This window comes from Balaenoptera musculus, chromosome 4 (assembly GCF_009873245.2).
Source record: "Balaenoptera musculus isolate JJ_BM4_2016_0621 chromosome 4, mBalMus1.pri.v3, whole genome shotgun sequence".
NCBI classification, from domain to species: domain Eukaryota; kingdom Metazoa; phylum Chordata; class Mammalia; order Artiodactyla; family Balaenopteridae; genus Balaenoptera; species Balaenoptera musculus.
The window spans coordinates 31,384,158-31,399,878 of record NC_045788.1 but is presented as its reverse complement, the minus strand read 5'-3'; the positions used below and the strand labels follow the sequence as shown (position 1 = coordinate 31,399,878).

At 39.1% G+C, this 15,721-nt stretch overlaps 2 protein-coding genes across 3 annotated transcripts in view; one reads left to right on the top strand and one right to left on the bottom strand.

The window, feature by feature from the left end:
* The window catches only part of MED12L (mediator complex subunit 12L), a 319,598-nt gene that overhangs the window by 208,244 nt on the left and 95,633 nt on the right, over positions 1-15,721 (bottom strand). The gene's annotated exons all lie outside the window — the stretch shown is intronic.
* GPR171 (G protein-coupled receptor 171) lies at positions 10,582-13,996 on the top strand. The gene has a single exon (XM_036851034.1). It carries the CDS (start codon positions 11,531-11,533, stop codon positions 12,488-12,490), a length of 960 nt encoding a protein of 319 aa, XP_036706929.1. The 5' UTR covers positions 10,582-11,530; the 3' UTR covers positions 12,491-13,996.

The following is a 15,721-nucleotide window of genomic DNA, read 5'->3' as shown; positions in this document are numbered from 1 at the left end:
GAAGAGATTTGCAAATGATACATCTGATAAGGTGTTAATATCCAAAATGTACAAAGAACTCACAGAACTCAACATCAAAAAAGTAAACAACCCTACTGAAAAATGGGTAGAAGACCTGAATAGACATTTTTCCAAAGACATACAGATGGCCAACAGGCACATGAACAGATGCCCAATATCACTAATCATCAGGAAAATGCAAATCAAAACCATAATAAGATGCCACCTCACACTGGTCAGAACAGTTATCACCAAAAAGAAAAGAAATAAAAGGGCTAGAGAGGATGTGGAGAAAAGAGAACCTTTACGCACTATCGGTGGTAATGTAAATTGGTAAGGCCACTATGGAAAACAGTATGGAGGTTCCTCAAAAAATTAAAAATAGAACTATCAGCAATTCTACCTGTGGGAATTTTTCCCTTAAAAAAACAAAAACAAAAACAAACAAAAAAAACACTTATTCGAAAAGATATATGCATCCCTATGTTTACTGTAGCGTTATTTACAATAGTCACGACATGGAAGCAACCTAAGTGTCCATCAGTAGATGAATGGATAAGGAAGATGTGAGAGATATACACACACACACACACACACACACACACATACACATACATACATATATACATATACACAGACAGACAGACAGACATATATGCCGAGAACAAACTGGTGGTTGCCAGAGGGGAGGAAGACAGGGGGGTCAGTGAAACAGGTGAGGGAAAGTAAGAGGTAAAACTTCCTTTCATAAAGTAAATAAATCGTGGGGATGTGATGTACAACATAGAGAATATAATCAATAATATTGCAATAACTTGGTACGGTGACAGACGCTAACCAGACTTATCAAGAGGATCATCTTGTACTGTATAAAAGTATTGGATCACTATGTTATACACCTGAAACTAATAATATTGTAAGTCAATTACCATTCAATTAAAAAAAAAGAAGAAAAAAGTCAGATCAATACAAACAAATCTTTGGATTTAACTTTTGAAAATCACTTAAGACTTTAGTGAGAGGAATGTCTGTAAGGTATTAGAGTTAGAAGTCAGATCATAAGGAGTTTATTCAAATATTGAAAAGTTAGGTAAATTTTAAAAAAAGGAACTTTAAGGTCCAGGGCTACAACAAAAAATAAAATAGTAGGGCAATTGCGAGAGTGGATTAATCCAGAAACATCTCTGAGATCATCAGTACTATTTTTATATTATTATTTTGTGTAATAATGAGTTCTTTTCTGTAGCTAGTTTATAAATAAGGTTTGTAATATATATTTGCTACAGCTAAAGTAATACAACATTTAATCACTTCATACAAGCAGTGCTATAAAATAATTAAACATTCTGAAAAGTGGCATATGGGAAAGTAAAGCTACATTTTGTTAAAGTGGTTCTTTTGGGGGGATGTCCTGTCATAAAGTGGTAAGCCACATGCCACTGGAATCTTGCAGAGAATAGGTGACCAAAAGGAGTAGCAGCTTTTACTGTTGAAGACCACACAGTATCAGGTCTCTCCTACCCCAGCACACAAACCCTCACAGCGCTGTTTACCCAAAAGGAAATCCTGTGTCATTTTGGGCAGATGACCTCTTATGTTTATAATTTGTATGATATTATCTTTTGATGTCACGTTCTGTACTAATAAAGTCTTTTTTTTTTTTTTCCTTTTTCTCCATTGTCAAAGCACATAGGTAGTAGCAATAGGGTTAAGGACAGAATAGAGAAATCATCGCACATACTTTACTAACATCATCAAACAGAAACAAAGCTTAGTTTAAGGGTGCTTTTTAGAGTCTCTAGATTAATCGTTTAGGTGATGCCAATGCATCAAGATTTTCTCATTTGTAAGTGACAAAAGAAAAAAAAAAAAGAAAAGAAACCTAAAATTGGGCTTGTACAATAAAAGAGATTTATTGGCTAATAGACCTGAATGTCCAAAGTTGTGGGTATGGCTTCCGTTAACTGGCTGATGCAGGGCTGCAGCTGATGTAACCAGGGCTGGGTTTGTACTATTTCTCCAACCAGCTTCCATGGTGTTAGTTTTAACTCATAAAAGGAAGCTGTCAGCTCTCCTTTTGTGGTAGCAAAATGGAAAGGGAGAAAATAAAAAGCAATCTATGCTATACCAGATAATGAGGTAGCACTAAAAACACACTATGCTAATAAACCAAACTTGCCTTTCTACCTGCCAAACCAGATTCCTCTCCTCAGACTGCCCTTCCCAGGACTGAGACCACAGTCTGCTCCCTGCCAGCCCCGATTCCTCAGTGATTTCACCTCTGCAGTCGTTCCCAACTACCCATCTCTTCCCGGCCAATTTCAGATCCTCCTTGCCTCTCACCTAAAAAGACCGTGAGCAACTCCAAACTGACTTCTTGTCTTCCGCTTCCTCCCCCAACCCAACACACCCCGAAGCCCGCAGATTCACCTGGTACTGCTGAACTGACTGCTCCTCTCTTCACATAACCTTCCTGAGCTCTCCACCGCACACTAACTAAAGCATCCAAGATGGGCCAGATGGCACCAAGATTTAGCCTCAGCCTCTTCCTCACACAGGTCCTGCACACATACTCCACGCACCCAGATTGCGTGAGGGTCCCCGAACGCCCTCCCCACAGCCCAACCATGTGCATCTTCCCCCAAACCTGCCGCCACTTCCTCACTTCTCAGAAGCAGCTCTTTGCCCACCTCGGTCAGACGACTGCACTTCCTGGATCCCCACAGGCTCTAACAGCCCAGAGTCTATCTGCATCATCGCAGGTCCTGCGTCCCCCTTATCACCCTTTCTATGCTGTGACCTTCTAAAAGCAACAAACACCTTCTCTAGGATGGGAGTTAAGGAGGCAGCCTGCAGTCAAGAAATAATTATTGTTAGAATTTTTCTTAACCACTTGATCAAAAAACAAAGACTCACATGGCAAGGGCAAGGGAGAATTGCTCCAAAAGCCTTCTCCTGGAAAGTAACAACAGAGTTCATAAAATGTGTCCTGCACTTTGAAAACATGTTACTCAAATTTCATAAGAAATAGACCATAGCACTCAAGTGGGAAAATTAAAAAAATGAACTTCAGTGACTAAAAAGAAACGAGATATCCTTTAAGAGTTCTTTTTAAGGGACTTACCCACTATTAATTATTTTATAACCATGGATCAAATAGCACAGTCACACCTCACAACTGAAAGGTGAGATGGATGGTATGTTGACTTGATAACACTGTACAGTCAATAAAAAGGCGGAAAACCAAAAGGACCGGCCAACGGAATGACAGGATAGACTCGGCCAGCCCTACAACCGAATTCACATTCCGAGAATGTACAAAACACATCCGCCTTCAACATATTTCCAAATTTTTACACGATATTTCATTAAAAAGGGAAAACTGAAGCAGAATTCAAATAATGCAGAAACCTCAACCTCTTGGAAGCTCTGCATCTACAACTCACTTTAAAACTACTCTTGTCTAATCATGTCCGTCACTGTCAGATTTGAAGCTATCAATCTCAGAGTCAGGAAAGAATGTCTTTGGACTAACTCAGGTGGGAAAGGGGATTACGTGCCTTGAAAAACTTTCAAAACATGAACCTAAAGCACAATGGCTCCAGAGAGAAGGCTGACTCGGAGCCACAGAAGCTGCTAGAGAAATGTTCTGATCAGCATTCATTAACCAAAGAACAGCCCCCTGTCCAAAGAGCATAAAAAAAACACTTCAGGGGCTTCCCTGGTGGCACAGTGGTTGAGAATCTGCCTGCCAATGCAGGGGACACGGGTTCGAGCCCTGGTCTGGGAAGATCCCACATGCCGCGGAGCAACTAGGCCCGTGAGCCACAACTACTGAGCCTGCGCATCTGGAGCCTGTGCTCCGCAACAAGAGAGGCCGCGATAGTGAGAGGCCCGCGCACCGCGATGAAGAGTGGCTCCCGCTTGCCGCAGCTGGAGAAAGCCCTCGCACAGAAACGAAGACCCAACACAGCCAAAAATAAATATAAAAATAAATAAATAAATAAAACATTAAAAAAATAAACACTTCAGGATGCAAACTATTTTGAGCTGTGAACATCACAAGTTGCAAACTCCATAAGAAAAGTGGGCACAGTGGTGACTGTTCCACTGCCCAGTGGCACTCAAGTTCAAGTTCAAACAGCTGTAAACACTAAATATATGTGCGTGGGGTTGGGGGGGTGGTTGGTGATGAACTGACCTGGTGGCCTCCTTTATAACCACAGTTTCCAACCAACACTTTCGTTTGAAGAAGCATAATTAAGTGCTGGGACACTGGGGTCTAACAGTGCAGCTTTGGGCAAGGCCTCAATTTCCCCCATGCCTTAGCTTCCCCATCTGTAAAGAGAGGAATCACCTACATTTCATGGATTTCTTTAAAGAAAATAAATTCTCAGACCTGTGTTCCTGGCTGTGGCAGCGGCTACCTACTGCAACATTCATTTTCTCCTTCCTCATTAGTTCCGAAGGCTACCATGGTACGTTTTAAAAGCAAATTTTAGGAATGTTACAAATTTGGGACCTCCCTGGCGGTCCAGTGGTTAAGACTCCACACTTCCCCTGCAGGCGGCATGGGTTCGATCCCTGGTCAGAGAATTAAGATCCCGCGGGCCGCTAGGCTCAGCCAAAAAAAAAAAAAAAAGAATGTTACGCATTAAAGATGCTACTTCTGGGCTTCCCTGGTGGCGCAGTGGTTAGGAATCTGCCTGCCAATGCAGGGGACACGGGTTCGAGCCCTGGTCTGGGAGGATCCCACAGGCCGCGGAGCAACTAGGCCCGTGAGCCACAACTACTGAGCCTGCGCGTCTGGAGCCTGTGCTCCGCAACAAGAGAGGCCGCGACAGTGAGAGGCCCGCGCACCGCATGAGGAGTGGCCCCCGCTCACCACAACTAGAGAAAGCCCTCGCACAGAAACAAAGACCCAACACAGCCAAAAATAAATAATAAATAAATAAATAATTAATTTTTTAAAAAAAAGATGATACTTCTATTGAAATACCGTTGTTTGGTGTTTGTGTTCAATAAGATCAAAAGCGTGATTTGTGTGGATAAGGGACTGACTACAAAAAGATTCTCTTTCTCAATTCATGGGGCAACTTAGCTTCAGTTTTTAAATATACAAAATATCCATTAAAGTAAACAGTATGTCATTTCTTAAATAAGTATTGCCAGGACCAAGGTAAGGGAAACACAACTTCCCCTCACTTCTTCCCACTTGGGTTTCTGAAATACTGGGTTAGTGATGATGTGCAATTTCCTAGAACGCTAAGGAAATACCCACTGAAAAACATCTGTCCTTAATGAAACAGAAAGAAGTGACCTATGGAAATTCAAATGGAACTCCTGTTAAAGACAAAAACAACAACAGGGACGGTAGCCAAGAAAAGCATGTTTCCACTGTGAATAAACTTCCACAAAATGCCAAGGTGCCTCAAGCTCATTCTCAAAAGGAGGAACATGGTTCAGTTTCACTATTAAAAGAGTGGTTTCTCACTATTCCAAAAAGGAAATGGAACATCGAGAGCTAGGAGACTTTAGCTCTTTTATATCTGGCAATCCAGACACAAAAAAACTGTGTCTATAGTAGATGTTTAAGAACAGTTGAATGTATTTCTTAATTCTATCTATACCCCAAAGTGAAGGGGGAAGTACACATATAAATATGCCTATCTAAAAAAGAAAAAAGAAACTTTACGAAAAACCTTTGATTCCAGTGTTCCTTCGTATCATTTTAAAACCAGTCACCACTCAGCTGGCAGCCAACTGCATCTCACCAAATTCTTCCCATCTCACCCTCTCCATCCCCCAGTGAGTGTAAACTCTGGTCATAACTGCTCACTTAACTTGACTGTCTGCAAGCATGTCTTTTCTGAAGTGGAGAGAAGTGAGTTCTATCCAATAATGATGCACACAAATCTTAAAAGACAGAGCATTTCCTAGCACTGTTACGATGCAAGTTAACATTGGTTCCTAACCAAAATCAAATACAAAGTTTGAGAAAGATTTGGGTTTTTTCCTCCAATTTATATGTAAAGTTATTCTTTTGCAAAATACAGTAACAGGAATAACTACCTGAATTCGAAAGAACACCAGAGTATCAGAAACAAATGGACACTGTCATCAAAAGCATCTTGACACATTATTGTTTTCAAAAGTTCCCTAGATCCTCCTTAAATTCCCTCCGGCTTGACAGTCCTCATTTAGTCTTTTGAGAGATTTTTCCTTAGCAAAGTGAATACCAAAAGGGAGGCATTTTAGATTCAAGAGAGGTTTCTTCTGACTTTTTTCTTTATTATTTGGAAAACTGAGAATTATTAAGAGAAAAAGAGATGAAACCAAAGTACCCTCCAAGACAATGAAGCGATAGAAAAACCCAGACCCTAAGTGACCAGGCAATGGCTTTGCACTTACAAATCGCCTTTGGACCCGCACACTCACTCCCCCCACAGGAAGAATGAACATTTACCCAAACAATTTAAATGTACACTGGAGCGTCCCTTTTCATACAATCTATTAATTACTAAATACCTGTCTCAATTCATTATGCCATTGGGGCCAAATTGACAACTGCGAACCCCAGGTTTACTCACTTAACTGAGAAAAACAGATCCAATATCATTTTGAATAAAAAGATTACAAACTATAAAACAGTATGCACAACATAATAACATTTTTAAGTGGGTATACACATAGAAAAATTTTAAAACGTATGTACCAAAAACATTAACAGTGATTATCTCTCTACATAATGATTTTCCTCTTCTCTTTCCAGATTTAACAACATACACTTGACCACATCTTTTTTGTTTGTTAATAGATGTCTCAGCAGGATCCAAACTGCAACAAGTTTTTAAATTATAACTTTGAAAGACTGATGATGAGTATCAGTATGTATACTAAAGAAATTCTGCTTAAACACCTAATATCTTTAACTCATAACACCATTCAAGGCACAAAAAATTGATTCTTTAAAATCATTATGACAAAATACACATCTTGGGTGTTTTCAAAACAAACAAACAAACAAAAAAACACACCTAGGTATTACAACAGACGAATAAAAATCTTCCCTCTAAAAGAAGAGACGAATCTGGATTGTTTAAGAAAGCTTACACAAAATTGAAAAGGACCTGAAGAGGCTTTCATACAGTTAAGCTATGTGCAAACCACAGTTTCATCTACGTCAATATGCAGCATTTTAAAACCACATAAAAAGGAAAGGAAATTTTTAGTGCAGCCGGCAGTCCTGCGATAAGGCTGCTACTGCTGTAGCTAGCCAAACAGCTCACGCTTCTCTGAAGACTGGGAGCAAGGCGCGCTGAGGCTCAGACAATATACCCCCAGGTATGTCTTTTCAAATACTTAATATATCCAAATGTCTTTCCATGGAAGGGAAATCTATGATTTTCAGTGCTTAAACCATGTAAGTTGAAAATGCCAGCATGCAATAAGGTTGCTGTGCAAGAAGGCACCAATTGTTAAACTCCAAATAGATTCTCACTGTGAACTACGCTGTAATTTTCTTCTACCTGATGACCTCATCCATCCCTTTCAGAAAGACAGCTTAATTCAGACAAGACTGAATACTGCTTACTTATAGGTAAGCTTAACTATTCAGTAACTCGATATTATAACTGGATGGATGAAGGCCATTGTTGTAGGTCTTCACAACAGGGCACAACAGGTCTCTACAAAACATTACGATAAGTAATTTCAAGAAAATTCCATTGTGACTTCCGTAAAAAAATACCTAATGAGTTATCTAATGAGTTTCTAAGCAATGGGCACTCTCAAACAAAGGAGACACTTGAAATCTTTTCTTGATTTTGCTGGAATACATCTGGGTACCTCAGATTTCCACAAGCTAATAACTGGTTGAAAAAATACTCATCAAGCACTTAGTTTTCAAATTCATGATAGAAAACACAGAATGTTATTATAGTACAATTTAACCTCTACTTGATAAGACCAAAATTTTAAAATAGATTTGTGTTTCATTGAAATCTAGACTGAGGTTCAAGAAAAGCAACGGCGAGGCACTGCATGACTCTCAAGCATTATCGAATGAACAGTTACACTGCAATTATTTTTAAATAAATTACCCATGAGTGGTATATATGGTCAGTTCCAGTTACATAGTATATTAATTGATCAAAACAAATTATTCTCTAATCCTTCTCTTTATCACATATTCATCTATTAAATGAGACTTCATAATTGTATGAGCAAAAGGGGCCCTCAGAGAAACACCTAATATGTTACTCTTATAATGTAGCATTTGCAATACAAGAGCATAGGCCAAAATCCTAGCACTTTGTAAAGGAACAACGAGCAAAGGTGGGAGATGAGGGTCCATCTACACCAACACTAGCTTCTGACCCAGAGAACAAAAAGGACGTTTAGAATGTCCAGGTACTAAATAAATGGTTACTATTAAAAGTCAAGTCATAAGGAGTTCAGTAAAGCCTAGAGTAGACTTCAGACCTGAAGAGCTTTCTTCAGGCATTTAGGATAGGCAGGATTGGAGCTGGGAAGCATAAAGGCAGAGAGTCTAGGGAATGGTCAACAAGGTCGGATCCTAGCCGGCTCTAACGAGCCGGGAAACCTTGACCAACACCCAAGTGCCAGACCTCAGTCTCCTCAAATCTGAGGATTGGACCAGATGCTATTAATAAACGTTCCCTCCATCCTTAGACTCCTACGATCCCCAAATTCTATCACAATGAAAAGTACAAAGGAAGGAAGGAAGAGCTCCCAGAACAGTAGCGATCCCACCAACCTAAAGTAGAGAGTTGGGAGGATGATATGCAGGGACTAGGTCACAGGAATTTTGAAAGTAAAGGAGGTTTAGGCTTAAAAGATAGAAGTTAGGTTTGGTTTTTAAATATATGTACTGTAAAATGAAACATCAAAACACATGGAGCCTAAACATCTTTTAGTAGTATTTAGGAAAAAGAATGAATACTTTATTTCTGCTCTTCTACATGAAAATAGCTTAGACTATAGTTCCTCCCAATAGTAAGCACTGAGTAAAGGTTTGCTACTATAATAATAATAAGAAAGACAAATATCATATGATATTGCTTCTATGTGGAATCTAAAAAAAAAAAAAAAAAGGTACAAATGAAACCTATTTACAAAACAGAAATAGAGTCACAGATGTAGAAAACAAACTTATGGTTACCAAGGGTGAAGGGGAGAGATAAATTTGGAGATTGGGATTGACATATACACACTACTATATATAAAATAGATAACTAATAAGAACCTACTGTATAGCACAGGGCACTCTACTCAGTACTCTGTAATGACCTATATGGGAATAGAGTTTTAAAATTATTACTCCAAATAATAATAATAATCACCATCATTATTACTGTTATTATTATTGAGACAAAGTTTCAAAGTGATTTTGAACATGGCTTCTGAGATCAGACTGTCTGGGTGGGAATCCTGGCTCTATAATTTACCAGCTATATAACCTTGAGTGTTAGCCTCGTGGTGCCTCAGTTTTCTAATCTGTAAGACAGGGATAATAACATCTACATGATAGAAATAATGAAAGGTTAAATAAGTACATGTAAAGTACTTGGCATGGTGCCAGACACAAAGTAAGTGCTTGATTACTTTCACTGAGTTTAGTACAGAATGACATTATTCATGGACCCTCAAGTCCTATCTCAGGTAGGGAAAGGCGAAGGACATATACCCTTTAAATGTCACTTTAACTTAGAAAGTTTTATGTACATCTGCCTTATCCATCCACTTGCATACTGTTTCACCCCAAGAGGTACACAATGGATCATTAAATAATTAGGAGAATTAACATTCAGAAAGGCTTCTGAAGTTCTTGTTTGTTCTTTAAAAGGACGTTTCAGAGAATGGGCTTGTTTGGCCTTCATAGCCACTATACTTACTATTTGCTATTTTTACAAGCCACATATCAATTTTTTCTTGCTAAAACACAAAAGCAATCTTCTGATTATTAAAATAAAGGAAGAAAGGTGTTTAAGATGCATGAGGATGGTGTTTATCAGGAAGTAGCACCAGGAAGAATACCTGTGGCCCAAAGAGCATGTGTTTGACTAGACCAGGTCAAAGGGAATAAATGATACCCAGTTTGTTTAACTTGCGCTATAAATCACCCAATGTTCCAGATTTGAAGGGAACGTGAGAAGATTTTGTCACCATCAGTGATGATCACAATGGTTCTAAGGGGAAGTCTTAAACTTCTAGGCCTGAGCTCTGCAAAACCCACAATGAAAGAAGAAGAAAAAAAAAACCAAAAAAAACCCTCAAGTGTTAAAGTTAGATGTTTTCAAACATCTATATATATAACTGAGCTTCTCTTTGAGAACTGTGTAACCAACGATCATACATCCTTGCCCTAGAAGCCTTTAAAATACGTTCTTAGTCAAACTTCTCACCAACACTGACATGGAAACATCTATACACGCACTGTTCAAGAGAAATACAAAGCAAACCACACAGGTACTTTAAAATTATCTCACAGCTACACTTAAAAAAGCAAAAAGAAACAGGCTAAATTAATTTTAATAATATTTTAACCTAATATATCAAAAATATCATTTCAAGATGTGCTCAATATAAAAATTAATGACATATTTTACTAACTGTTGTACTATTTGCATAAAATAGTACAATTTTACTACTTGCACTATTCTTTATAATATTTTACACTAAATCTTTAAAACCCAGTGTGTACTTTGCACGTACAGCACACATCAATTTGGACTGGTCACATTTCAAGGGCCTAATGGTCACAGGTGGCTGCAGCCTACCAAACTGGATAGCACAGGTCTGTACCATCACGAATCTAGCGCAACAAGGCAAGACCAGATTCTAATCCTACAACTTTTTCTGCCAAAATAAAGAAAAACAAAATGAAATTCTCATTGTGAAAATGTTCTAGTGGGTTACACAATAAAAGGCCTACTTTTTAGATTTTAGCACAATTTTCTGTCCTTCCTCACCTCCCCTCTCAGCCTAGGTTCCTCTAGCATGAAGAGCTCTGTCAGTCTGTGAGACCAGAAAGCCAGGAAGCCTCAATGAGAGCTCTTCAGGTTCAGCCACAACCAAACCTTTTTTGTTTCCTCTATTTCTCAGAATTTCAGTTCACTTATCTCCTCTGCAAACTAACTTCCAACGCAATTGGTAACAAAAGAGCTATCAGAATGCAAAAGTGTGAAGTCAAAACTATCCTTTCTAGAAGCAACCTACGTGGGATTTCCCAAAATCATAAAATCAGACCATGGAAAACCCAGGCTTCCTCATAATCTAAGATGTTCCCAGCAGTCCACACAATCTAGTAAGTTCACCAATAAAATTCTAAGAAGCAGAGAGACTGTGACCGTGGTTTTGTGAATGCAATTGTGTTTGAAGAAAATAATATCCAATTTGAATTATTAACCTCTCTTCTCTCCCTTTTGTTTTCTGTTTTAACAGATTCTTTGGATTTTTTTTTTTTTTTTTTTTTTTTTGGACGGTGTCATCTTGAGGGAAAGTAAGGATGACCAACAGTTCTACCTTCTGCCCAGTTTACAGAGACCTGGAGCCATTCACATATTTTTTTTATTTAGTTTTCCTTGTTGGAATTATTGGAAGTTGTTTTGCAACCTGGGCTTTCATACAGAAAAACACAAATCACAGGTGTGTAAGCATATACTTAATTAATTTGCTTACAGCCGATTTCCTGCTTACTCTGGCATTACCAGTGAAAATCATTGTCGACTTGGGCGTGGCACCCTGGAAGCTGAGGATATTCCACTGCCAAGTAACAGCCTGCCTCATCTACATTAATATGTACTTATCAATTATCTTCCTAGCATTCGTTAGCATTGATCGCTGTCTTCAGTTGACATACAGCTGCAAGATTTATCGAATACAAGAACCTGGATTTGCCAAAATGATATCGGCTGTTGTATGGTTAATGGTCCTTCTTATAATGGTGCCAAACATGATCATTCCCATCAAAGACATCAAGGAAAAGCCCAACGTGGGTTGTGTGGAATTCAAAAAGGAGTTTGGAAGAAACTGGCATTTGCTGACAAATTTCATATGCATAGCAATATTCTTAAATTTCTCAGCCATCATCTTAATATCTAACTGCCTTGTAATTCGACAACTCTACAGAAACAAAGATAATGAAAATTATCCAAATGTGAAAAGAGCTCTCATCACTATACTTTTGGTGACTACAGGCTACATCATATGTTTTGTTCCTTATCACATTGTCCGAATCCCATACACCCTCAGCCAGACAGAGGTCATATCTGACTGCTCCACCAGGATTTCACTTTTCAAAGCCAAAGAGGCCACACTGCTGCTGGCTGTGTCCAACCTGTGTTTTGATCCGATCCTGTACTATCATCTCTCAAAAGCTTTCCGCTTAAAGGTCACGGAGACGTTTGCTTCACGTAAGGAGACCAAGGCTCAGAAAGAAAAATCAAGTTGTGAAAACAATGCATAAAATATGGGATTTTCTCATGCTTTCTAAGTTGTGAAAACAATGCATAAAATATGGGATTTTCTCATGCTATCTTTTCCTGCCTTACTGGACAATTGAGTCTACAAAACTGCTGGGAAGGAGGGAAAAAAGAGCCTCCATAAGTAAAAACACAGGCAGCTAGCCAATGTGGCTTGGTTCACTGAGAAACCCTGTTTCTAAATGCAAGCCAAGCAGTACTCTTGCGGTTGCTGATGCTCCTTAACCCAAACGTTTGTACGAAAAACTAAAAAGTCTTGTTGCACCAACATAAACCCTGCAATATCCTTGAAATCTAAATGAGCTCTATGACACAGACTGAAGTATTCATGAGGTATTCATTTAAAGGCCTGGAACTGACTTCCTGATAGAAATATGCAAAATAATCTCCATGTAAGTTTCCAGAAAGCCCTTCAGCAACACAATTTAAAGTCCTTTAGATCGCTTAAAAAAAAAAAAAAAAAAACCAGCTGATTTTTTACATGAAACCACCTGTGCTGTGCCTGATTTTGTTTTAATCCATCACTTCGAAAATGGTAACCTTTTAGCTCACGACTCCAATTTTTAATAGCTAATTGTTTCCTACCACAATAGCTTAAAATTCTTTTAAGCTTTTTTTTAAGCTTAATTTAAAAAGGCTCGGAAATACATGGATAGTTTTTAATGTACTATATATCCTTATATACTAGCTGCAGGCTATAAATAAAGATTTTCTACTGTTAGTAATGACAAATCCAGTGATTTCTTAGTATTATTTTGTAGCAATATGAAATAGACCCCATAACATTTTCAAGGGGGGTTGTTAAATTATAGTAACTGCTAAAACTACTGTTTTGGAACTCACATCAAAGGTATGGAAAAATAGCACCAGTCACATGGTCTTAAAATAGACAGGCCGACACCACATAGCAAGGCCTTGTCAGAAATGCAGCACATGCTGGGCTGATGGGTGCCAGCCAGATCCTGAAGATGAGTCTGACCCCATGTAGGGCCGGCAGTTTAAAGAATGGGTGACGCTACTCTCAGGGTCACAACCCATTGATCAAATTCTCTCAAATGCCAGTAATGCAGAAAGGATTCAATAGACGGTATTAAATAAAATACTTATTTAGGGAAAAGAAGGCTGAAAAGTTTAGACAAGAATGCCTAAGGCTTTGTATCTTTTTTTTGTTTCAGTTATAAAAGCCCACATTAAAACAATTGGTAATGCATTTGCATTAGCTGCAAGGATTAAGAAATGGTATTCCTCAAACAAAAACAAACACGTAGACACAGAGAACGGGGTGATGGTTACCAGAGGGGAAGGATTGGGAAGGAGGATGAAATGGGTAAAGGGGATCAACTGTATGGCGACAGAGGGAAACTAAATTTTGGGGGGTGAGCACTCTGTAAGGCAGGGGTCCCCACCCCCCCCCAGGCTGAAGACTGTTACTGGTCCGCAGCCTGTCAGGAACCGGGCCGCACAGCAGGAGACGAGGGGCGGGGCGAGCGAAGCTTCATCCACCGCTCCCCATCGCTCGCGTTACCGCCTGAACCACGCCCACCCCATCCGTGCAAAAATTGTCTTCCATGAAACCGGTCCCCGGTGCCAGAAAGGTTGGGGACCGCGGCTGTAGTGGATATAGAAGTAGACACATAACGTTGTACACGTGAAACATATAATGTTATCAATCCACGTTACCTCAATAAAAATAAATAAATGATCTCAAAGGATGGGGGAAAAAAAAAAAGAAAGAAAGAAAGAAATGGTGTTCCTGGAAACTAACAAAACAAGTTTGATTCCAGACTCATTTTTTAGCTCTGCACTGATAACTATTTTCTGAAGCTTGACCCCTAAAGACAACTCCTATCCACAATTTTACAATACATTCTCTGAGTTTGAAGAGAACAGTAAAGGAGAAAATGCACAAAAAAGTGCCTCTTACACTTATAACGTGGTAGGTACTGGACAAACTCCAGCTGGCTAGTGCTAATGACAGGAGCCCCAGTCAGCATCACGTATCTAACACGGACAGGGTCTAAGTGACTCACCTGTGGTACAGGCTGGGAGAATGCCTAGACACTAGAACCTGTGCTTGTTGGCAATCTAAGAACATGTTTTTACTGATGAACAGATCAAGACATTCATATACGACCATATATGAAACTAGTTTACTTTCCTGAATCTTTTGGTCAAGTCCCCTTTTAGTCTTCTCTCCTTGGCCTTCACTCACTAGAGCCACATTTGAGAGACAAAGGAGGGGAAAAAAAAAAACTTTTTAATCATATTCTTATATTGTCCTCACATGCATGATTGGCTATTCGAGTTTTCCCTTTTATTAAGGAAGAGAACCAGACTCACTACAGCATTCCTAATGTCACTGTTCTATTAATATATACTTTTATTTCCCCATTTTTGACAGCTTATTCTAAATTTCCCTCACAAAAAAGGAGCTTCTGGACAACTGGTGAGAGAAGGCTATTAAAAAATTGTACCCTACAACATCAATTTTCTAGCAGTTCTTTTATGATTGCACATTACAGTTGAATTATGTCATAACTTATCGTGAGGCTTATAGTCACATCATTCATGCTCCTTCCTCTAAGGAAGGGGACAGTCTTGAGAATGCTAAGTGCTGGGAACCACTGTGTCACCAAAGGTCACGCGAACAACAGAGGAAAGAAGTCCATGCTTGGGCAGCCCCTGCTCTCACACCCACACACAGGCGAGGGAGACGTCCAAAGCGCTGCTCACCCAAGAGAAGAGCACAGAACCCTCAACCAACTTGAACCATTTTCAACTTTTTGCCATATTTCCTTCACTTCCCCTGTCCATTTTTTTTAAATAAACTTTTTATTTTGGTATAATTTAAAATTTACAGAAAAGGTATAAAGATAGTACAGAGAGTTCCCACATACTCTTCATCTAGTTTGCCCTAAAGCTAATGCCTTACAGACCACGATACATTTGTCAAAACTAGGAAATTAACGCCGGTGCATTACTATTAACTCCAGACTTCAGTATGGAGTCTTTTTGACTCTGACTATTTTAAAACAAATCACAGACATCATGATAGTTCAGCCATGAATTCTTCAGGATACATCTCTAAAATATCAGGCTACTCTTTCGGCTGCCCTAAATAAACTGTGAAGTTATTCCATTATGTGGAAAATGAGTGATGCCTACAGGTAGCAGCTGAAAAATACTGATATGTTCAGCCAGTGATGAACAAGAAA

Excerpts from the sequence above, each read along its gene's own strand:
- GPR171 (XM_036851034.1), top strand. The coding sequence starts at position 11,531 with ATGACCAACAGTTCTACCTTCTGCCCAGTTTACAGAGACCTGGAGCCA.